At 35.2% G+C, this 24,240-nt stretch overlaps 1 protein-coding gene across 4 annotated transcripts in view; it reads left to right on the top strand.

Annotated features, from left to right (window-relative positions):
* LOC140158886 (basigin-like) overlaps positions 1–22,736 on the top strand; it is a 33,075-nt gene extending 10,339 nt beyond the window's left edge. For 2 of the 4 annotated variants that reach the window (XM_072182150.1, XM_072182152.1), the window contains exons 2-6: positions 7,381–7,692; positions 9,211–9,462; positions 10,383–10,667; positions 12,320–12,458; positions 22,579–22,736. In XM_072182150.1, coding sequence (XP_072038251.1) covers positions 7,381–7,692; positions 9,211–9,462; positions 10,383–10,667; positions 12,320–12,458; positions 22,579–22,657 — 1,067 coding nt within the window. In that variant the 3' untranslated portion in view covers positions 22,658–22,736. Of the gene's footprint in view, positions 1–7,380; positions 7,693–9,210; positions 9,463–10,382; positions 10,668–12,319; positions 12,459–14,653; positions 14,727–22,578 lie in introns of all 4 variants that reach the window. The other 2 variants (XM_072182151.1, XM_072182153.1) reach the window with 2 other exon arrangements.
* Positions 22,737–24,240: the final 1,504 nt, after the last annotated feature.

The following is a 24,240-nucleotide window of genomic DNA, read 5'->3' as shown; positions in this document are numbered from 1 at the left end:
GCCGCCCTTCTTCTTCCCCCCCTGCTTTGACCCGGGGCTGGCGCTAAACCCCCCAAAATACGCGCATGTTAATTATTAATTATCTATTATTTTCTTTATTTTAAAACAAGTGGTCGCAACTTTCATCAACCCGTTTGGACTAGGAACATGCATTTAATTATTTTACAACTATGTTTGATTTTATACATAAGTAATGGTACACAGTGTTCGAAATATGCCTCAAAATGGTACAGGCCAGCCAGGCTTGACCTTAAAAAGTTACCGGCCAGCCAGGCCGGCAACTAGATACCAGTCAGAAAAGTTACCGGCCAGGCCAAAAAGTTACAGGCCAATGGCCGGCTGACCGGCCCTATTTCGAACGCTGATGGTACAGTTACGTTCTTTGTTTATGCATCATTATAGTTGATATAAGCAAAGTCAGAAAGTAGCAAATGGAAGTCATTAAAAGTTATTTTAAAAGAGAAAATCCAAAATAAAAATAAAATAATTAAATATTTTGCAATTCTCTACTTTGGACGCGCGAGGGAAACAGGAAACTAAGAATTAATTGTAAAAGGCCTAAAATGAGGTAGCCATTCATGTCTATTTTGTAGATCGATGATGAAAATAATTAGACACTTTTGAGATTTACCCCTATTTTGTACATGTATACCTCAGTACCAGAGTCTATTTGGTTCCTTTGCTTACTTGCAAGGATAAATATCCAAAATTGAAACTCAGTACTTTACTACTTTTTATTACCAATATTTTCCTTTTAAAGTCATTAACTTATAGGCCCTACTTTGTTTAGAAAATACAAGGATATTCCCAGAATTCATGATAGGCAATGAATGATAAATAATAAAATACATTTTTATGAATGATTATTCATGTACAGTGTCACTGAATCTTTTGAAAAGCTAGACCTTTGTACATATAGGCCTAAAACTTCATATTCACAGTTCATGTAGGCCTACATTGTAACATTTGTTGTGGACCATTTTAATCATGCATGGGTGACTTGGTTTATTCGGTGGTTTGACACAATGGGAGATTTGTATTCCCTCTATAATCTAGTGTGATTGACCAGTGTATTTTGATGGTATGAAATTAAAGTCTGCACAAAAAGTAACTCAGCTGTTATAAATACGCCTATAGATTCAGAACTAATAATTGTTTTCACAATATTTCAACATAGAGAGAAGGATGATTTATTTACACGCATTTTGATACCTCATTCGTCAAATGTCATAGTGCTTTTACAGAAAAATACCCGAATTTAAAAGTTGCAGTTTAAATACAGCAATCAATGGTTATAATGCCAGCACTGTAGACACGTAAAGCCCGCCATTATCTTCGCGCTTACTGCAAATCAATACAAATAGCTGCAACTTTCAAATTGGGGTATTTTTCTTTCAAAACACTGCTGTATTGTCAATATTGAACAAAATTGGACAAATGGGGTATCAAAATGCGCGTAAATAACTCATCCTTCCTTCTTTTTATGTTGAAATATTGTGAAAACAATTATTAGTTCTGAATCTATAGGCGTATTTATAACAGCTGAGTTACTTTTTGTGCAGACTTTATTTTTTAACTAAAATTGTTGTATTTCAAATGAGCCAAAACAGTGTTGATCACTAAGCTTTTTACCCAAAGCAAAACAAGTTGGTATGGGATACATCACACTCATCCACAATCTATCACTTGATTTGATAGGCAAAGGGTTTATTTGGATCCTTGAATGTCATATTATGTTCATGACTGGGCTGTTGGTCATCATGTTATCTTCTTTTCATCAGCATGCATCTATAATTTATTTATATTGGCCACATCCTATTCAAAGCAAAACAAACATGGTCAAATGCTACTGTTCAACATTTACTGTAAAAGTAGGAATTTTCATGAGGTTTTTATTTTCACGGATTTCATGAGTGGACATAAAATCGCGAAAATAAAAACTCGTGAAAATAACCTTTTGCATTAGGTTTCTATTGTATCAATATCAAAACCGCGAAATTTAATTCTCGCGCAATCGACAAAATGTTCAAAATCGCGAAAATATCTTCTCGTGAAAATATTGACTTTTACAGTAATTACTCAGTCAGAATGTCACTGAGTATTATCATGCATGCATTGCATACATGTACAGTGTTTTATGAAGCACAGAGGACTTCACGGTTAATAGACACCCGGCAATCACAACATTATGCCTTATACCTGGGGCCTTATATGATAGAAAATTAATTATCAAGCGCGAATCACATGGTTTTATTTGAAACAAACTTAAATTGACCATAAAAACGTATTAATACAGTCGTTTCTCAACACGCGATATTCGAAATTCCTGGGTGCCGAAATTAAAAAAAAAAAAATTATTTGATATATCACAAAGGGCATTCCTCGTATTCAGAATGCAATTTGATGTGCTCTCATGTCCCACAAAAAAGACTATACAAACATTGCTATCCAATCCCTTAAAAGCGCTATAGGAAGAAAAAATATTTGTGTGCATGAAAATTTTGTGAATCAACAATACACTCTGAATTCTCATGCACGCATAGATTTCATGCCTTATTCAATTCTCGTACACATAAAAATATTAATTGTCTATCAATATGCATACATCTGGTCTTGATCGTCAGTAGGCCTATTATAATAAATTCATAGATATCTAATTGGGGCAATAATATGCTGAAAATTTGATTCAAAATTTGCATACAATTAAAAACTTGGGTGAATATTTAATTAAACCTCATTTGATTTGAATTTTTTTTGGGGGGGAGGGGATTCCTAACATTGATTTGAGTGTAGTTCGATCCATTAATATTGAAACTTTTATAATTTTAAAGGTTAAACCAGTATAAAAGTGGTTATCTTTTTTGTCCAATAAACACCAACATCATGTTCTCCCACTGATTTTGGTAAATTACTTCAAAGACATTATGTTATTGCAGTCTTTCTGTATTGTAATATTTGGAACATGGAACATCATCAATTGAATACCTGAGTGGAAGAAGGGCCCAATTCCCTTTTACAAAAATGAGTTGATCATATTTCGAAAGACCTGTACCGTTGCGATTACAACATATATCATTTCACATGTATGTTATAATGTATCTTCATGTACCAGTACTAAAAGTCCCCACAAGATGAAAACAGTCCGTCTCTTAAAACTATTCCAAATATTGTGTTCTTCGTTAATATCTCAAAAAAAGTGTTGATGGAGTTGGGCCCTTCTTCCACTCAGGTATTCAATTGTCAAGGAGGAACCTACATATATATACGTATGAGGCCCCACTGAATGCCATTTGACATGTAAGGAACTGTGGACATATCATTATTTCATAGTGAGATATTTTAGCGGTATACATTTTTAAAGATTTGTAAAGTTCCGAGTACTTCTGTTTAAAATGTAATTCATGGTTTAGAACAGCTCAGCACTCAGAATAGAATTGGGGAGGGTGCTTAGGGTGATTTCCCCCGAACTTGCCAAAATAGTTCTCAAAAATTAAATTACAGGGCAATTTTAAATAGAAAGTATAGCCTCATTGTTTCCCCACTTGTTTTTTCAGTTTCAATTTTTTTGCAGATTTTGCTCATCAAATTTGCATATTCTTTAATTTATAAAACTGGTGGGAAATTTCATTGCTCGGTTGTTATTTCATCCATTTGTGTATGACTGTATTACATGAAAGGTCATGCAACGCAGGTGTGAATTATGAATAGGATGTAATGTATGTACATGTACCGGTACAGCAAAAACCACTCCATGTTGTGGATACTGGATAGCAATCAACATTTTTAGATGATTCTTTCATATTATCTGCTTTCCTGATCGATCAATCTCATCATTTTTCTTTGGTCAAATTTGGTTGGTTATATACTGCTACACAATTTGTTGATTCCCAAAATAAGAAAATTTTAAGGGTTTTTAATATTGTGGTGTTTATAATTATCTTGGATATATTTCACTTTATGTGCTTTTTGATAGGATATTCTGGTATTTTAGAAGAAAAAATATTTTGAAAGATCATCAAATATGTATAGTACTGTATTATTCCAATTGATCTAGCTAGGTTTGTTTTGACTTAAATCTTCTGCTCCTTCCCATATTGTAACATTTGCCATAGACATACCACCTAGACTTATGAGTGCTCATCCCTTAACCATGGCAGTAGGTGAAGCCAAGCCACATATCCAAAGTCTTTGGAAATGAACTTGTGTCTCCTGTACAGTGATGTTGGTGCATGCCAGGTCATAAAGGGTATAACAATCCATTGTCCCTAATGCATGCATATACATGTATATAGCTAAATGTGGAATCAATTCATCATTTGATTTAGTTACTGGTGTTAACCTTTGCAAGGTTTTCAAGTATTATATACCTATGGGGAAAACAAACAAACAAACATAAAAAACAACACCATTGTTGTTGCCATGAATGTTTTTGGCACAGTTTTGGGATAAATGTTGGATCATGTTTGACTGCCTACTGGTATTCTTACCAGAAAGAAATATCCATGGATGATTCTAGATCAAAGAATGGGGGCTTATATTTGAAAGCGAGTATCATGCTCATTTACAAGTGAGGACGGAATGGTGTTATGATTGTAGCACTTGCATTTAATAGGTTCCCCCATATAGCGCTGTAACTTGTAAGTGGGCACCTGCATTGTCTGAGCCAGTATCATATAGGCCTACACAAATGCTGGATTCAGGTTAGGCAATAAATAAAAAAAGTTTTACGGGCCAGATGGATTTTGTGTGTGTTTTGGGACAATTTTTTATTTCACCAAAATCATGTAAAATCTGCCATTTTTTTGGTCCAAATTTATTGATTTTGCTTTGAAAATTGATGTCCCCATTTGTTGGTGTTTACAAGCCAACTTTATTATGAATTGATCAATGTTTGCCAGGTATTGTGTACATGAAGAATACAATTTCCCCCTCCATGAGCAACATAATCTTGGCAAAGTCTGACTTCTTCCAGTTGAATTTGTTGATTCACCCCAGGGATAGAGGCACACTAGAGGGGGAGGCACCCTTTTTCAAAATACCAGGACAAAATTGACTGTTGTAATGTACATCGTGACATCATCCTTTGGCCTGGTTTTAGGCCACAATAATTGTCCTAATTTTTATCCATTTTAGCGATAAATCTTTAAAAATTTAGCTTTTTGCGCATTTGTCCCAATAAAATCATTTTAGTATCCGCCTTGGAAATCCCCCTTGGCTTGATACACCCCTGCCTGGGGATCACTCACTAACTGATTTGCTACACACCCTAGGGGTGTGATTTTGGTAATTTTGTGCCCGGCACCCAGCGCATTTTGAGGCGGGTAACGGGCACCGAAATTGCAACAAAAAAATATAAAAAATAAAAAATAAAATTTTTTTTTTTTTTTTTTTTTCAAAGTTTTTTTCGGTTTTGTAGTGTCTCTGGACCTAGACCTAAATGCTAGGATCATGGTTGACCTAAATAAAAAAAAAATGAATTTTGCACATTGTTTTGCCCAATAAAATCATTTTAGTATCCGCCTTGGAAATCCCCCTTGGCTTGATACACCCCTGCCTGGGGATCACTCACTAACTGATTTGCTACACACCCTAGGGGTGTGATTTTCGGGTAATTTTGTGCCCGGGTACCCGGCGCATTTTTCGGGCGGGTAACCGGGGTTTTTAAAAAAATTAAAATTTTTTTTTTTTTTTTTTCAAAGTTTTTTTTTCGGTTTTGTAGTGTCTCTGGACCTAGACCTAAATGCTAGGATCATGGTTGACCTAAAAAAAAAAAAAATGAATTTGCACATTGTTTTGTAATTTTAATATGAAAATTGATACATAGTTTTCATGTCATACTCTATTAATGATATCAAAATGCATTCAAATTCAATGCATTTTGATATCATTAATAGAGTATGACATGAAAACTATGTATCAATTTTCATATTAAAATTACAAAACAATGTGCAAAATTCAATTTTTAAAATTTTTTTAGGTCAACCATGATCCTAGCATTTAGGTCTAGGTCACACTTTTTTTTTTTTTTTTTTTTTTTAAATTTGGTACCGGGCAGGGAATTTCCTGCCCGGTAATAGGATTATCAGGCGGGACTCAATTCCCATTCCAATATTTAAATATGGTGTATTTTTCATCATACGATGGGGTCGCCATCTTTTTAAAAATGGGGTGCTTTTAAAAAGCATCACATTTTAGTGGTTAACTTCCTGAACAGTCAGAAAGATGTTACTTTGATGGTAATCTGGAAAAGGAAATTAAATGAATATTAGTGAATGAAATGTAATTGAATGTTTAGTGTTAGAAAAGTATTGTTTTTGTCTTCAAAATCTAATGCTTTATTATTAACACCTGCTGCAGAATTAAAGGATTTAAAAAACTATGTCAAACTCGCCATAATTCATAGTTTTTATTGGTGGGGAAAAATATAGATTTATGTCTAGATGATTTGAAAATACTAGTGTAATGTTACCCATTTTTTTTCACACTTTAATGTTTGGTCCGACACCACCTTTCTAGTTTTACTATAAAGCTGGAAAAATCTAGTGGAAGCAAAAGAAAAGCTGACAGTGACATCATGAGACTGGGCTTGTCTCTCGAATGCAGGACCACATGCATATTACATTGTATATATATATAAGGCAAAAAAAAACAAGTTTGTTTCCTGTAGCGCGCGCATTTTTTTTTTTGGTTTTTTTTCACTTACAAAGAAAAAAAACCAGAAAATCGCAAAAAAATAATTTAAAACACTACTGGAGTAAACATTTACACATTACACAACAAACGAGCATAGTGAAAAACTACTGCAGGTTGAAAGGGGGTCATAAATTGTGTGTCGGAGAAACCCACTGTAAATTCCAATTCCAATTTGCAGCGAAAAGGTGTTTTTTTTCCATTTCAAGACGTGGAGATTTAAAAAAAACCAAAAAAAAACCGCATTTCGCATTTGACTTTTTGGACCTGCTACAGGAAACAAACATGTTTTTTTTTTGGCCTAATACAGAAATTATTATTTTATTTAAAACTATCAGATGTCTACTGAGACTTGCCTAATCATTTGGAAAATGGATTCTAATGTCAACTTGAAAACGAGTTTGGTAAAAAGCCTGAAATTAGCTCTTTTCCTAAAAAGTAGCTGTAGCATGTATGACACCACCATCTAGGGGTGCAAAATTAATTGTGTGCAATACATCATTTAGGGTGCACTGCAGAGGTGGTCGGACGCGGGTGAGTATCACTTGTATGCAACATCATATTTGCTGTGTTTCGTACATGCATGGTTTTCTGTTCAAGGCACATCAACATTGAAAAAGGAAAGAATAATCAGGAACTTGTTTTTTTTTTAATTAACTAAACAATGTGTTTATTTTGTTTTTACTCCAGGAGAAGATGTAGTCTTTGTGCAACCGCCCAGCCATACTGGACCATACGGGGAAGATTACACATTTGTTTGTAAACTCGATCTATCTGCCGGGCCACCACCAAGCTTGGTGTGGAAAAGAAATCAAGCCGTAATTTCAAATGATCCTGGACAATACATTGTGGTTCACACACCGAACGCGGCGAACAATTCAGTAGTGAGCAGGTTAACAATCGTGGATGCCCAGGCAGACGATAAGGGGGCATATGACTGCAGTCATGAAAATGGAAATTTAGGAGCATTTACTATAACATTAGATGTGTATCAAGATTATGGTAATGAAGTGAATGCTTGTTTATAAATGCAGAGATCCCAATTACAGTTTGCGTTTAAAGGGGGAGAGAGTGTGGAGAGAGAGAGAAAAGGAGGCAGGATGAAGATGGAGAGATATAGATTGAGAGAGAGATTGTGTGTGGGTCAGGGTGTAACCTGACATCACGCAATGACCATATGTTTCTAACAAGGTAAACAAAAGGGTCATTATGTGATGCCTACATACATCACACTCAAATGCAATATTAAAATTACCTTCATTATGATTGACTGGATTTCACAAAGGAGTTTCATGATTGATAATCACTAGCTATATGTTAATTTTTATAGCGTATAATATGTAAATCCATTGTAAAACTGCTCGTAACTTTTAATGATGAATAATTTAGGATACAATTTACGATTGGTTGGAGACATATAAATGAAATACACAGGCTCTGGTTAAGGGAAAAAGATACAAGTTTGGAACAATGAGAAAGAACATTTTATTGGCTGCTATTTCATCTAGCTCCCATTAACATGTAACCTTGCAATGGTCAAGTCATAACTGCAAAATGAAGGCAGTAAAACTAAAAGCTATTATAAAACAAAACAACAATACATACCAATATTTTTTGAGCATGTGATCGCTGTTTCATGATACTTAAGTATACAAGTGTCCGTCCATTGTTATTGATCGTTGTACAGTATATGTAGAAATTCCTTTTTGTTTGTGAGCACCGCAGTTGACTGCAGATGGTAACTTGCCATGTCTTTAATCGGAACTGTTATTTTAAAAAATACCTTAAAAAAAAGCAATGGCCCCTTTTGGAAAATGCAATGCCCACAGGGCGTTAATTAGTGCTACTACAGCACCGTATCAATTGTTTTTAGCTCCCTATTTTGTTTGTATCTCACTTTCTCAGTTTGCATTTTAAACCTGGTTGGATCCGATCATGTCACATGTGCATTGATATCCACCATTCTGAAATTTACAAGGTGAAATAAGTTACCCTGGGGAGTGGGGACGTCTCTCCAATCCCAAGGTTTGCTAGTCCAAAATTAAGGTTCGCAAATCCAGCAAATGAGTCACTACTCACTTGTTTAAAAGTTAGGGTTAGAGAATATTATACTAGTGAACTTCATACTAGCGAACCTTAGGACTTGCAAACCGTAGGATTAGCAGACTGAGGCCTAGTGGAAGTTGATACCATTCCACAGTGCTACAAGGCGGCCTATTCAGTACTGATTGGAAGTATAGAACCTGGTCACAATGCCGTAAACATTCGCCTTATGGCGCACCTGGGCTCCTTTGCCTTGGGGTAAATTTCATGTGCAAATACGAGAGCTACCGCCTCTGAAATCCCAACAAGAATTAAGGTTCTGTGCCCTTATTTGCTGGTGAGAATTTTACGGGAGGGCACTTTTCGGTTGTGCCTAAAATTCCACTTATGTCAAGAGAGCCCATAGCGCCATTAGGCAAACGTTTACGGTATGTGTATAATGATAAAACTGATTTCAAAGCTTGTGGTTTGTTGCAGAGGTTAAAATCGAGGGTGATACCGTCCTGGAAGAGGGAGTAGATCTTACCTTGACATGCAAAGTAGATGGTAGCGCCACAACCGAAGTGACATGGACGAAGGGTAGTGACGACTTGCCAGATGATGATCGATATGTGCTGAAAGCCAACAACACACTGATGATTATGGAGCCTGTTCTAGGAGATGCTGGAGTGTATACTTGTACATATATGGCTAATAATATGGAATTTGCTGCCAATGTCACAGTTGGAGGTAACTATACATTGCATGTTTGGAATGGTGTTTCAATAGTGTGATGACACCAGTCATCATGGAGGGGTAATGGTTGTAACAACCCTTCAGGTTTATAGATGACTTGCAAATATTTTCAGATACAAGTGGTATAATGGAAGGATATCAAGGAAATGGGCCCTTCCCTCCCTCCTTCTCTCCCTCCTTCTTTCCTTCCTTCCCTCCCCTCTCCTCCCCCCCTCTCCTCCCTCCCTCTCCCTCCCTTCCCCTCCCCTCCCCTCCCCTCCCTCCCTCCATACCTACCTACATATCTACCTACCTACCTCCCTCCCTACTTCCCTACCCACAATGTTGATATGATAGAGATTGAAAGCTTGACCGGTTGTAGCCGCAACCTGACTTGATCTTCATCAACAGTTTTTAAGGACATTCGCAGTCTTGAAGATGTTAGTATTATCAAGCCCAGGTTATACTACGTCCTGTTGTCAGTTCTCTCAGTCTACAGCAACTGCCTCTAACTTGGGACAGGAAATGGTGGGTTGAGTGCTTTGGTCCTGGGAACCCTCCCTCTCTAGCTGTAGATACTGTCAGGACATCAAAAGGAGTTTTTTTGCTTCTTCATTTAAAGGATATTATTTTGATTAATCGTTAACTATGGATTGACTTGAGCTAAATCCGACACTATCCTTTGTACTTCAAATGCACACAAGCCACACACACACATACCACACACATAAAGATATACTGCTTTGTTTAACCACCAAACAAAGGTAGGGTAGGTCGTTGAAGCTCAACGTTGTCTATTTTGCTATAGTTATGTGACATAGAAAAGCATAAGAATAAAGCCAAGTCTGATTTATATGAGATTAGGCATCCTACCAGTTGAGTCAAATTTGGTTCACACTTTGACCTCCCATCATGCCAATCTGCTTAAATTTCAGAACCACTGGATCTTACTGGTCTCAAGTCTGTCAAATACACAGAAGGTGAAAGAGCACGATTTGAATGTTCTAGTACCAGCAAACCTAAGCCAACCATTACGTGGACAAAGGAAAATGGTACCCTTGACGATGAACGGTTTGAAACGGAGGAGAAGATGAAGGGTCAAACATTTATCTCAACATTGCTTCTAATTGGCGTCAAGATGTCAGATCGTGGTAACTACATCTGTACAGCTAATAATGGTGTTGATGAAGCCACACATACAATCTTTCTGAGAGTAAGAGGTAAGCTTACCAAACTATAAAGCAATCAATACTGGTTTCCAGTGGTATTGGTTTCATAGCTGCAGGAACTTACGTGTAGGCAGATTTGAATGTACTGGTCATAAACAGAACATTCTAAAGTGAGCTTGAGCAGTTGATGGTGCCGTAAATGTTCGCCTAATGGTGCTATGGGCTCCAACTGGAATTCAAGACACAAACTAAAAGTGCCCTCCTATAAAAATCCCACCAGCAAAAAAGGGCACATACCCTTAACGCGGCTGTGTACTCTAGCCATTGTTTCTTTCTCAAAATTAAGTTTTTATGATATGTTTGTACCTTGTTATGTTTTTTATAAATACAAGGAATGAAAATCCAGATTTGTAAACTCCCTCTGCAATATTTTAAGGATTTTATTTCACTATTCCACTCGTGTTTGAAATTGAAAAGGAAAGAAAATCTTTGTTGTACCAGCAAGGTACACGCCACAAGAACAACTCATCGCGTTGCGTATCGCGCAATTTGTTAACGCACAAATACGCGACGCATACGCGACGCTTATCTGCATGCGCGGTGCTTCCATGGTGTTTCCATAAGATTTCACAAAAACCTAGTGGTCAAATGGCTCCGTTTTAGCTGATAAAATGTGGGTTTTTTCAAGTTCTTTCCCGATTTAAATATCAAGTTATGAATGGATTTCGCTCAAACTTCTCAAGGGGCTGTGGATTTACCCGATGTTCACGTAATATAAGTTACAACAACGAAAACTGTCACATTCTCCTGTGAGATTCGATGAAAGTGCAAAATGTGACCACTTTAAACTTCAACGGCCATTATTTCAATGTTCATTTTCTCGGTAAAATGACGATTTAGGTACACGATAACTCAATAAATACAGCATCTATAGGTAAGCAAATATGATCATCGTAAAAAGCATGATCGACTCAAGAAACGGTTTTCTCATTTTTTATATTTTGGTCTATTTCCGATTTGGGGCATCATTTTGTGCAAATAGGCGTTTTCGAATTTTAAAAGTTCATTTTGATGCCTTATATGGTCAATATCTCAAGAAATAAGGCCAATATCAAAAAAATAAAAAACCGTTTTTGGAATGGAGCCTCAAGATTGAGCTAAAAACAAAATAAAATATTTTGGAAAGAGTGTTTTTTTGTTATGATGTACCTAACAAATATTGCCAAAAACTCACTTTTTGTGATTTTCTTCAAAATTGTTGTTTTTACCCCAAATCTGTATTTATATTAAGATTTATTGATGTCTTGCCTTCATAAAAATGTATACTTTTGTATGTTTTGCGCGAATAATTACAAAGTTATTGCACTTTTACTACATGCATGTCTGAGAGTACACAGCCACCTTAATTCTTGTTGGGATTTTTAGAGGAGGGCGCTCTCTATTTGTACATGAAATTTACCCCAAGGCAAAGGAGCCCAGGTGCGCTATTAGGCGAATGTTTATGGTATATCCCTGCATGGCATATGCTGTGGTCGTTAGGGGTGTATGTGGAGTAAGCTCCATCATGCAAATTGAATTGATTTCATTTTGTAATGTGTTTCTTCTATGATTATATATTTAGATTTGTTCTTCTTTGCTCTATATTTCTGTATCTATTTATATTTTAAAACACTGTTCTGTATCTTCCCCAATCTTGTGTGCAGATCGTCTTGCTGCTTTATGGCCATTCATTGGAATAATGGCTGAAGTTATCATCTTGATTGCAATTATCTTTATCCATGAGAAATGTACTCAAGGAGGTGACGTAGGAGATGATGATGAAGATGATGAAGCTATGGAACCGTAAGTATTGCACAGGGCTTCATGCAGTCCTATATTTCCTATATTATTTTAAACTCTTCAAAGTTCCTATATATTGTTACAAAATGCCCTACAATTCCTTTATGTTTCCAAATTCACAGAATTAGCATGTTTGTTTTTCACTTTCATGAATTTTATGTAAAATTGAAAGTCTCTAGTAAATAATTTCAGCAGGTCAGCATGTAGATTTTTCTGCCCTCTAGTTTTGCCCAGTATATTGTTTATAGATATCATATCATTCCAAAATAATGCACAGTCATGTAGTTTTCTCCCATAGCAAAGGTATTTGATACCCACTGTACTTGACCTCTGCTGTCCTATATTTGACCTATATTTTCATTCAAAATGTTTCTATATTATTCCTATATTTTGTGCAAGGGCTGGCTTGAAGCCTTGATTGCATTGATGATAGCAAGCAATTTATAACACAGTATTTCCCCTACTCCTGTTGGTAGTGGATTTTGGGTAGAGAAGGCTTTCCTGAATTGGGTAGTTAGTTATATCCAGAAATTTCCTGAGTGGGATAGTTAGGTATATCCAGAAAATTGGTCTTATAGGCCAAATTTTGTACCAAAGTGGCAGAGTGTTTACACAATTGTACACATTTTTTGGCAATTTTCAAATTTTTTCCTACAATGATGAAAATTAGGCTATTTTTTCTGGTGAAAAAAAGCATGTTGCAAAAAAGGCTCATCTTTATACTGAAATAGACAAAGAAAACAAGTTATTGATTTAAAAGATGGCCAAAATGTGACCCATGTTTGTGGCACACCCCGGTTTGCTTATTTGTATTGTGTACCCTTGACTTAGCATTTTAGAATACAAAACACATATTTACTCTGCATAATTACATTTCTAAAAAACAGCTGTTTTAATCACAAAGTAGAGAATATATTTATAGGGGCAAACTTATAAATAGTGCATGTAATAAACTCACAACACTTGATAAAAAAGGAAAACTACAATATTATCAAGTTTGTACATTGTTACTATCAGTATACCTTCAAGGTTTTAAGCATTGTTTGTTCTGTTAAAGCAGGTTCAGTCGAAAAGTGTAAATACCTGAAGCTGAGGAAGAAATTTAGTGTCTGTAAAAAAGGTCAGGTACGCTGCTTTATAGTCAGGCGAAGGTCACAGTTCAGTGGTTTTATTGCCCTTTTATTCCCTATGATTTAATCAAGGCAGGTGGAACTTGAATTTTCAATGAATTTGTATGTAAAATTGTATTCCATCCATTTAATTCTCTGATATTTTGATAAAATTTGTTCAAAAAATATGATAGTGTGTTGTGGTATTTGGTAAATTATGTTTATGTTGACAGTATCCAGAAATGAAGCGCCAATGTCAGCGATTCATCTTAATTTGTTTTCAATTTCGCTTGGACACAAGATTAGGTTTTTCGTTGTTGGAAATAGTATTGTTTTTTCAAGATATCATGAAAGACAAACATGTTTACATTATTATTTTCCATTTTAAACAACACCAACAAATTTCTTCATGTCAATTCTATTCAATTTTATCCTATTTTAGCTCATTAACATTTTATGTTTATAAAAAATGTGGTTCAGTTACCTACTTTATAAAACTTTATCAAAGTCTCACTTGCTGTGACATGAAAAAGGAGTGGCTTTTTTAAGTGGTTTTTCTTCTTTTTTTTTTGTTGATCTTTGGTTATTCCTGTGTGCTCAAGGGAAAAATAAAAATAAAAATGGACAAGTAAGTTTGACTTTGCCATCTGGAGGGATAATAATATTAGACTTAATGGTCAGAGTAGCTGTAATAATTCCATTCATAAGGAACTTTTTGTGCCATGTCAAAATCTGACATCTCAATAATTCCTTGGGTTGAAGAACCTTGCAAGGTAGAAAATTGTGCAAACACTTGAAATTTTCTGATTTTTTTTCTCGAAATATTTCAATCAATATCAGTCCACTTTGGCTGTTTTTAATTTCTTTGTAGCTAAAAATGTTTTGAAATCTGCAAAATGCAAAATCTGGGTTGGTCTGGCCCTTAGAACAGGCTTGATTTTTCATCACTTTACCTCCTGCATTACCTCCCACCATTCCACTAACAGCAAAGACCTCAGATGGGGTCGCAAGGATATATTATAGATGCTAACACAGAGGGATATAATATTTTTATTTTAAAAATCTCGTGATTATTATTTGCTGTAACAGTTGGTACAGGAAGTGCTGCCGTGCCGGAGATGTTGATGTTGAAGATGATTAACAAAAATACTGGCAATATCAGGTCCTATCATTTTTTTCCTGCAACATTTCTTGCTTTGTTTTCATATAAAAGAATGTGCAAATTTGATGCCCAAGCTTAATACACCCAATAATGATATAATTATCCTTTCCATCCCATTGCAAAGACTTGTGTGTTTTGAAACATTTGTTTGATTATAATTAAAAATTAGTAACCAGTTAATTTTGATGTATCTATTTCATGTGAAGTTTTCAACTTTTGTGTTGAATTAAAATGGTTGCAGAGTTTAGTGTGTTTGAAGATGAATGTAATTCTAATTTCTAATCATTATTATTGAATAAATATAATTAAAAACGGAAAATATGACACAACATCCAATGGGGGAGTAACACAATACATATAAACAAAGTTAAAAACCAGACGTTTTGAAAAGACAAAAACTTTTCTTTCTCAAGGGATAAAATAAGAGACCTGCTCTCAGTATAGTGGAGACCAGCTCTGATCAAAAAAAAAAAAGAAAAAGACTTGAGTGGGTTCTGACAGGTGTGAAAAACCATAACAGCAGGCAAAGTATGGAGGCATAAAAAAAATTGACAAATATAACAGAATTACCGTGAGTCCCACCCCCAAATTTTTTATTTTTAAAAAAATTTTGTTTAAAGTTATTTACTTTTTCGGCTTTGGAGTGTCCCAGGACCTAGACCTAAATGCTAGGATCATTCATGGTTGACCTAAAAAAAACAAAAAACAAAAAACAAATTCAAGATGTTTTGTATTTTTAATATGAAAATTGATACTTTGTATTCATGTCATAGTCTATTAATGATTTCAAAATGCATTGAAAATTTTTTTTTTTTTTTTTTTTTGGAAATTCGAGTATAGTCCCATAAAAAAAAAAAAAAAAATGTTCACCCAAAAATGGGGTGGGACTATACTCGCGTCAGTACGGTACTTACTTTAGCGCATACATGTAATGCCCGATGTAATGCACATGTTTACAGCAGGTGTTTGATAAATCCAGCCGAATTCAACAACCAATCAGCAATATACTGCACTACTGCTGCATTGGTTTGTTGTACTGCCATGTTTAGTGGGATAGGCTTTTACGACAGGAGTTCATAACAATTAGTAAGTTTTAGCAGGTTTGCTGTCGGACAGGTCTAAACTGGCAAACCTGTTAAAAACTTACTAACTCCCATGTTAGATTGAGTAATTTTAAGTCTATCTTTACTCTTGAAATAAAACTCTATCAATACAAATGTTAGAGGTCCAGTACACATCCATAGAACAATGCACAATATATATAGATAGATATAAATCATGAGAAAATTATCAACTTATTTAAAAATATGATCATAAGTTTTGGATAAACGTGATGAGAGTATAAGAAAATTTCATACAAAGAAATAGCCTATTTGAATGATAAGGCTCATACACGTGTATAAGTAAAACACAATTCAAAATACTTTTGGTACTTTTCAATGCCTAAATGTGTGAGACTAGGATTTAGTGACCTTATATCACTGAACTAAACTACAGATTATATTTGTGTCCTGTATTTCTCTGACCTTGAGAGAGAAATGAATCAGCTTTGTTACATCAGGCCTATGATTACATGTATTGTATGTTATGAATGTGTAATACTCACTAACAGTAATAGTTTAATGCACTTAGTTTTCCCTGAAATATGAATGAACTATGAGACGTATTGTCATGAATCATCTTGTTACAACCTGGTACTATATAGTAACATTTTGATGATATTTTGTGTCATATTATTAGGCACACTGAACAATGTAGAAATATTTCTCATTATACCAACAACAACAAGAACAAAGTGACTGGTTGTCCTTTTGTTTTACTTAAAGTCTTATCACCATAGAGGAAAGAGATAAACAGAGAAAGTACCACCAGTCAAAGTCCCCGTGTATTGTATGCTACCAGTTCTCGCATATTCATGAGGGCCGATTGTTCGATCGTGCCGTGTCAAACAATCACACCAGCGTTACATGCCTTAGCGTTTACGCAATAGAGCGTTGCGTGCTTTTCACGATTACGTGATAAACTGTGATAATATGTGGTAATTGCGTAGCAGTCTCGCCTGTCGCATTTCATGGAACAATCAGCCCTCATTATCGGATGAGGCAGAGACTTTGACTGGTGGTACGCGCTCTGTAGTCCTCTGTGCTTATCACATAAATGTGCAGCAGCTGACTTCACTCACATGAAACAACCCCTTGATGGGGACACATTGGATCTTCCTATGTTAGATAATCGTCTCTAGCCTTGCAGCCTCTTTTCTCAGACTTATTGTATATGAGGTGGTGAGGTGACTAGACAGCAACAGAAACATTATACTACACATAATATGCTTAAAATTCAGTTTTCTGAAGTGATCACAACAACCTCTGTCAAAATTATTGTTTTTGACTGACATTACTTCTGGATGATTGAATAAAATTAGTGTAGTTTTTACCATAAGTATATTTTATCATCACCATTTGATGGCTCACATACCGTAAAACCTGGTCTACAAGCATATACAATTAATGCTTTTGATGAAAGCTAAATTAATCCAGGCGCCACCCATCAACAAAATTATCGAGTTTGAGTAAATAAATTACCGATACACGCATATATACAAACAAGTACTATTGTAAAACCAATCTATTGTATTGGCATATTTACAATTGTTTCATGTTAATTTAGCTTTCATTAAAAACACTATACATGTATGCTTGTAGAAGAGGTTTTACGGCTTTAATAAAACTACAAAGCTTGCCATTTAATATCAAAAACAGTGCAGTGATATTTTGAAATCCAATCTTATTATAATTTATATTTACCATTTTATCAATATCAAATTTTGATCTTGGATGTATACATGTACGTGTCTATCATGCAATGCACGTCACAGCTTTATGATATTGTCAACATGCCTGAAGGTGTTTCATTTCATCATCAGATTTAAATCAGCTTCAGAAACTTCCAGAGTTCCCAGAACAACCATTTGTCCTAGAGGAAGGGGTAATTTATTATATTATCCACAACTAAAATTTAGTAAAAAATTTGTTTGTTTTTTTCAAGTGTAAAACCACTACATGAATGAAATGGGTATCAAAGCAAAACATCAAAACTTGTAAAAACTTTAATGTATGTAGTATGTACACAGTCATGCAGTGTCAAATACAATATTATAGGTTCATTTGTACTTGCTTATACAATGTACTTAATCATTGTGCTTTTTGAGAACTCATTGAATTTAAATTACTATACCCGGTCATCATTGACCAGTGGTACCCCCGGGTCTAGAATTTCCACATTGGCACAACAAGCGGAAGTTTTGAGGCAAAAAAATAACACATGTCAATTATTGTTTCCTTATGACTATGAAGATTGTCCTTTTCAATATGGTTCCTTGTGTTGAACAGTTCCACATGTTGAATTAACAATAAGGACATTTAAAAGAAGAGGCCAGAATGTATGACAAAAGACCGTCCAGACGTCTTTGATTTATACACAATACTAGGTTATCGCACTCATCCTTCCTTCTCAGGAAGTCTAGGTTGAAACAGGAACTTTCCCCTGTTGATATTGGGTGCCATGGTAATTGTTCTATTGATCCGATGCTAAATAGCCTATGTCATTTTATTCATGCATACAAAAGAATCTAAATAGCCTGTGTCATGTTATACATAAACACAAAAGAATAGGCCTTGATACAGGACCAAAGTGCAGGGTCAATCACCTAGCTTGTCTAACGCTCTAATTTAAATTAATTTAGGGATTCATACTGATGATGTCACTAATTACAGGTTTAGAGAATAGTTTAGTATTGTTTTGAGACCAAACCATGTCTCTATTGCCTGATATAAAGGTGATAGCATTATTTTAAGTGGCGCCTTGTTGTTCCATGCAAAAATTATGCTATCTCTGTGTTATATCAGGCAATAGAGACGCAGCTGGGTCTCAAAAAACAATACTTTTATTCTCATAACAGATACTCATAAAATCATGTTTGCATGCAATTTATGGCTATTTTGATCAAGTTCAACCAACCAGTCACTCGCATGCATGAAATTGGCGAATCCATTCAATCCACACGGATGCAAAATACCACATGATGATAAACAAGATCACCGCGCATATAAACATTACGCGCAACAAAACGATACATGTCACCGTGCTGTTCAATACTCACCCAGATGTGGTCTATTGTCTCATATAATACGGGCAAGAACCAATGAAATTAAAGGAAAAATGACAACTATTTAAGAATAGCTTTTATTATCTAAAAATATAATTTAAAAATTATGTAAATTTAGTCATAGCGATATGAATTGGCAAACACCGGATGCGAGGAAAAAATGTTAACACGCTACTTATGTTATTTGTGTGTTTATTTGTTTTAATTTAATTATTTCAGAAAATTCAATTTACAAACTACATACAGGCTGAGTCAAAAAGAAGTAAACTCATGTTTGAGGGACTGTAACTCGAGATCTGTAAGGAATCTACTAAATATGAGAATGCCACTGGAAAGAGCAAATTCTACACGTCTAAATAAAAAAGGAATTGTTGCAATTGCACACAGCAAACTTGAGTTATACTCATTTGAATACAACCACCCATTTTTGTAGCTGCACACGGTTTCACTTCCCAAGTAGGGGCATACCTATTATATTGATTGGTAAGGCGCGATATTCAAATGCAAATAAAGTTCTGTGGCAGGTGTGGTTTCGATCAATAATTCCTACATGTTAAAGGTCTCTTTTCAAAATGAATTTTACCTCATTGCACTACATTATAATAAAACGGACCAAATGACAACATGGCACCACAATTTACCGCACGGGGGCACACGTTTCTGTCGACGAAGTATCATGACTAAGAGTCCCACTGAAGTTCATCGTCTTTTTCGTCTCCAATTTCCTACAGCTAACCGGGTTTCATGTAAGGGAGCAGTATATAAGAATGTGAACAAGCTCAATGTGCATGGGACACTAAGGAACAGACAGCCGGAAGCTTCAGGCAGACCACGAACTGCTAGATCACAAGTGAACATTGCTAGAGTTAGACATGCGTTACAGCAAGACCAAAGATCAGCTCAATCCTTTACCCAACATTCCCCAATCAAGCTTCTGCCGTATCTTTCGGAAAGACTTGAATTGGTATCCCTACAAATTATAGTACCGTCATGGACTTTGTTGAATATTAATTAAAAACAAAAGTTGTCTTTTCAACAATAAATCCTGTTAGCACTTTGCTGATTCGTCGAGATTGAAATGGATGAAAATCAATCAGCCGTGTGCAGCTACAAAAATGGGTGGTTGTATTCAAATGAGTATAACTTTAGTTTGCGGTGAGCAATTTCAACAATTATTTTTTTATTTAGACGTATGGAATTTGCTCTTTCCAGTGTTATTTTTATTCTTAGCAGATTCCTTGCAGATCTCGAGTTACAGCCCCTCAAACATGAGTTTACTTCTTTTTGACTCAGCCTGTACATGTATGAAAGCAAAATGCCATCCCTGTCTAACATGCCGTGTGTGTTTTTTATTAATTTGATGAATAATAGGAAGAATGTATTTCCTAAATAAAAACATGAATAGTTTGTTAATTAAAAACAACTAAGGCCATCTTAATTAAATCCTAAGTCTCATAGCTGCCGCCTGTGTTAGTAATATCGTGCCCATATTCCTCTTTAAAAATCAAGAAATCCATTTTCTTTTAACGAAAAGGCGAAATAAAACTTGAAATTCCTATTTGATTTCAAGTTTTCTACAAGTTTTGAAGTTTTCAACACAGAGAAGAATTTTTTGTAGCACTAGTGACTTTATTTGTCTACTATTCCAACATTTGCAATTGGATATACTTTCTGCACAAAATGCTTGTCCCAAAGCCTGTACTGACACATAAAAATAATAATAATATTAATAAAATAAATTTTAAAAACACATTCCGCATTAGGTTTTCAATTTCTCAAAAGCTTTGAGACTCATGATTTAATTAAGGTGGCCTAAGCACAAAGCAAATATGTATACAAAAAGAAATTAATTGCAATATGTATTGCAAAAACTAACTCAGGGCTGCCTTTGGATCATATTTTGTATCTGAACTCCATGACACCCCTGTTGCAGTAACATACAAACATGTATTGTTTGTCATGTAGAAACAATAACAGAAATCTTGCTTATCTCACCCCATTTGAAATTTATGTAGTCTCTAACTAATAAATGTTATTCGTTTTATTATGAATTGCACACAGCTATGATCCATTTAATAAATGTTATGCGTTTTATTATGAATTGCACACAGCTATGATCCCTTTTATGTTTGTTATGTAGAAACAATAATATACTTATTTTTTCACACCTCATGTGCTCTGTAACCATGGAAGTAGAACGACATGCATTTTTCTAAGAATTGCACACAACCAAACTGTCTTGTACACATTATAATGTTGATACCATCAAGATTTATGGACAGTAAAAACAATACAAGGTTTATGGCAATAGTCCAAGTATTAAAGCCCTTAGCCCAAGATACTGGTTTAAACCAGTGTGACAGTCCCACAATAGTTTTATGTACTGATGTTATCACCTGATCCATATTTAGGAGTAAACATGATTATACTGTTAGTGTTATGGTAAACAATGGGTTGTACATGTATTCATGTACAGAGAAAGGAAAATAATTTGGAATAAATAAGTTTTTATATAGCTAGAAAAACAGTATCTAATAGTGTAACAAATAGGCCTATGCTTTTCATTTATACAAGTGTTTTTATGTGACAGAGTCAAGTCCGATGTTTCACAGCAAGTTATTAAAAAGAATATTTGGTATTTTTGTGATGCTTCAAAGATTTTACAACATTCTGAAGTTGTATTGAATTTGAAATTATATTCCAGTTCCTAAGGTACGAATATTGTCTGGAAACGATCAAATACAAATGGTTGAATAGGTCCTGGCCATATTCCCCTGGACTCTTTTCATGTGGATTTATGGCAACCCAAGATTCATAGTGATATGTTAACTTCTGTTATGTCATACCATGGACCCTGCAACACACAATGCACAAGTTACCTTTAATCCAATGTTCTATATTTATGCACTTGCTGAATGAATTTGCTTCCTGTACTTTGTACATAATGTAACTGGTAGTGTACTTTCAATTGATAAGTAATCAAGCGGTCACTGAAGATGATTAAATACTTCACTTGCAATTAAGCAGATGCTTAATGCTTTATCATGTTATGATGGTTTAAGTGTGTAGCAGGGCCTTGTGGTACGGCCAGGGATGGCATAGCTCACTATTAATCATGAAGTGTTTATTTCTTATAATACCCAGTGCATGCCCTTTTTGGCAAACCAATGCCATTAGCACTGTTTAGAGCAGGCCTTCTCAACTGGCGGCGTGCACGCCACTTGTTGGAGTCAGTCGAAGTGGCGCACAAAGTGGCGCACAAAGTGGCGCACGGTAATTTTAATATTTTTTTCACATAAATCTTGAACAAAAAAGAGGTGAAAATACTCAATCTGGGCCTTTAAAAAACCTTAAAATCCATGAGCTTCATCACTACACCGTACCGCTATGCGCCGCTCTAACTCACAAAGTCCTCAGGCGCCCTTAAACATTATGGCACTTCATGATCACAGAAAATTTCCAGTTGGCGCTTCAAATAAACTAGTTGAGAAGGCCTGGTTTAGAGAATGAAATGCACATAATATTGAAAATTTAATTTTACCCCATGTCTTATAATACCGGTATTAATTAATCAGCAAATTGAGAAATTGAAATCCTTTGCAGTGTGTGATACATTTGTAGTGCTTGCATGTTTTGTTTTTATCCCTTGAAGCAGCCATTAATTAATTGTTTATTTTTTCCCAACAGAATCAAGGGTGGCGCTGGTGATGAGAAGCCTAATTCTGACGGTGAAGGCGACGTAAGGATGAGAGCCAGCAAGGAATGATGCCTACCTCCCGTAGATGTCCACTAGTTATTAGTATTAATTAGCTATGAAGTAATTGTGCTACAATTATCTGCCTTAACGATTGAAACGGTTACTAAAATAGGATGAGTTATGCCCATACTGAGTCTACATGTATTCAATGAGCTACTGATTAAATTTCAGTACACTTTATTGTATGTTTTGTACAAGAAAATACAATCTGATTCGGTCAGGGACCAATTAATCATTGTCAGTGACTTCATTTTACTGAATACATGTAAGCTTACTTATTTTGGGCTATTCCAGTTGGAATCCCAACCCCCTATGGAAGATTTAACCTTAATCTTCTACACAGGGAGTATGAATTTCAAATGGGGTTACCTGAATGGGTGACTCCATTTGAAATTTACACCTGTATGGGAGATTAAGGTCATGTCTTCCATAGGGGGTGTATGGATTTCAACTGGAATAGCCCATTGCGGCACTGTAATATGCAGCCATGCAAAAGCTGCATGATTTGCCATTTGCACAGTTGGAAAGCATTAATGGTGTAAATTTATGCAAGATACTGCAGACTATTAAATGGAACACATGTGCTTGTGTATTTGGGCTAGTCTCGTTGAAATCCATACACCCTTTGGAAGACATGACCTTTTATCTCCCACACAGGGGGGTGTAGATTTCAAATAGGGCCACCCATTCAGGTGTCCCCATTTGAAATTCACACACCCTGTGTGAAAGATGTCTTCCATAGGGGGCATATGGATTTCAACTGGAATTGCATAAAGTTAGCATGATTGTTATACTAGCAATTCCCCATAAATAATCATTAAATGTTTCTGAAAATATTGAATATCTTTCTAGATGTTGCAAAGATATGATATTTGATAGGTCGCAATGTTTTGCTAGGATTAACAACCATGTTTTCCAAACATTTTAAATGGAAAATGTATCAAATAGAAAGGCAGATAATTGTAGCACTCTTTGCCTTTATTTTTTCTGCATTGTTTTTTTATCCAACTGCCCTCTTGAAATAAATGTGCCACTGAATCAAGAGTTGTATACCAAAAAAAGAATGAAGACTTGTTTACACAAACATCCAATATTGTTGCAATTTTTTTTTTTTAAAAGAGCTGTTGGATATCAATATATAAGGACATTATTTTATTGGTCTTGTGTTTTTTAAGCATTTTTTAACAAGAAAATCGGGCTAGATATGCTGTTATTTATCAGTTAGTTTTAACTAGGGTTGCTTAATATTTGCTGCAAATGGTTTGACAAATCATGGCAACATACCGACTTTTATGTCAATCAATTCATTTGAATATGTCACTATACTGGGGTTACATAACTGTTGAATTTTACAAACATATGATATCCAATGCTTTTCAAGGACAGTGAATTGAACACGGTATTTCAGCTTAATTAATAATAACTTGCATATGTATGTGTTTGACATGATCATGTAACACAAAAAAGCAAACATATCAAATGCTGTGTAACAACCCAAGCTAAAATTAGCACAAATCAGCAGCATATTTAGAGAAAAGGAATATATTTTTGCCGCCAGTACTGAGTAGTATGCATTTTAAGAAGAACTGTTA

This window comes from Amphiura filiformis, chromosome 8, assembly GCF_039555335.1.
Source record: "Amphiura filiformis chromosome 8, Afil_fr2py, whole genome shotgun sequence".
Taxonomy (NCBI): Eukaryota; Metazoa; Echinodermata; class Ophiuroidea; order Amphilepidida; family Amphiuridae; genus Amphiura; species Amphiura filiformis.
This window is presented reverse-complemented; position numbering and strand designations above follow the sequence as displayed.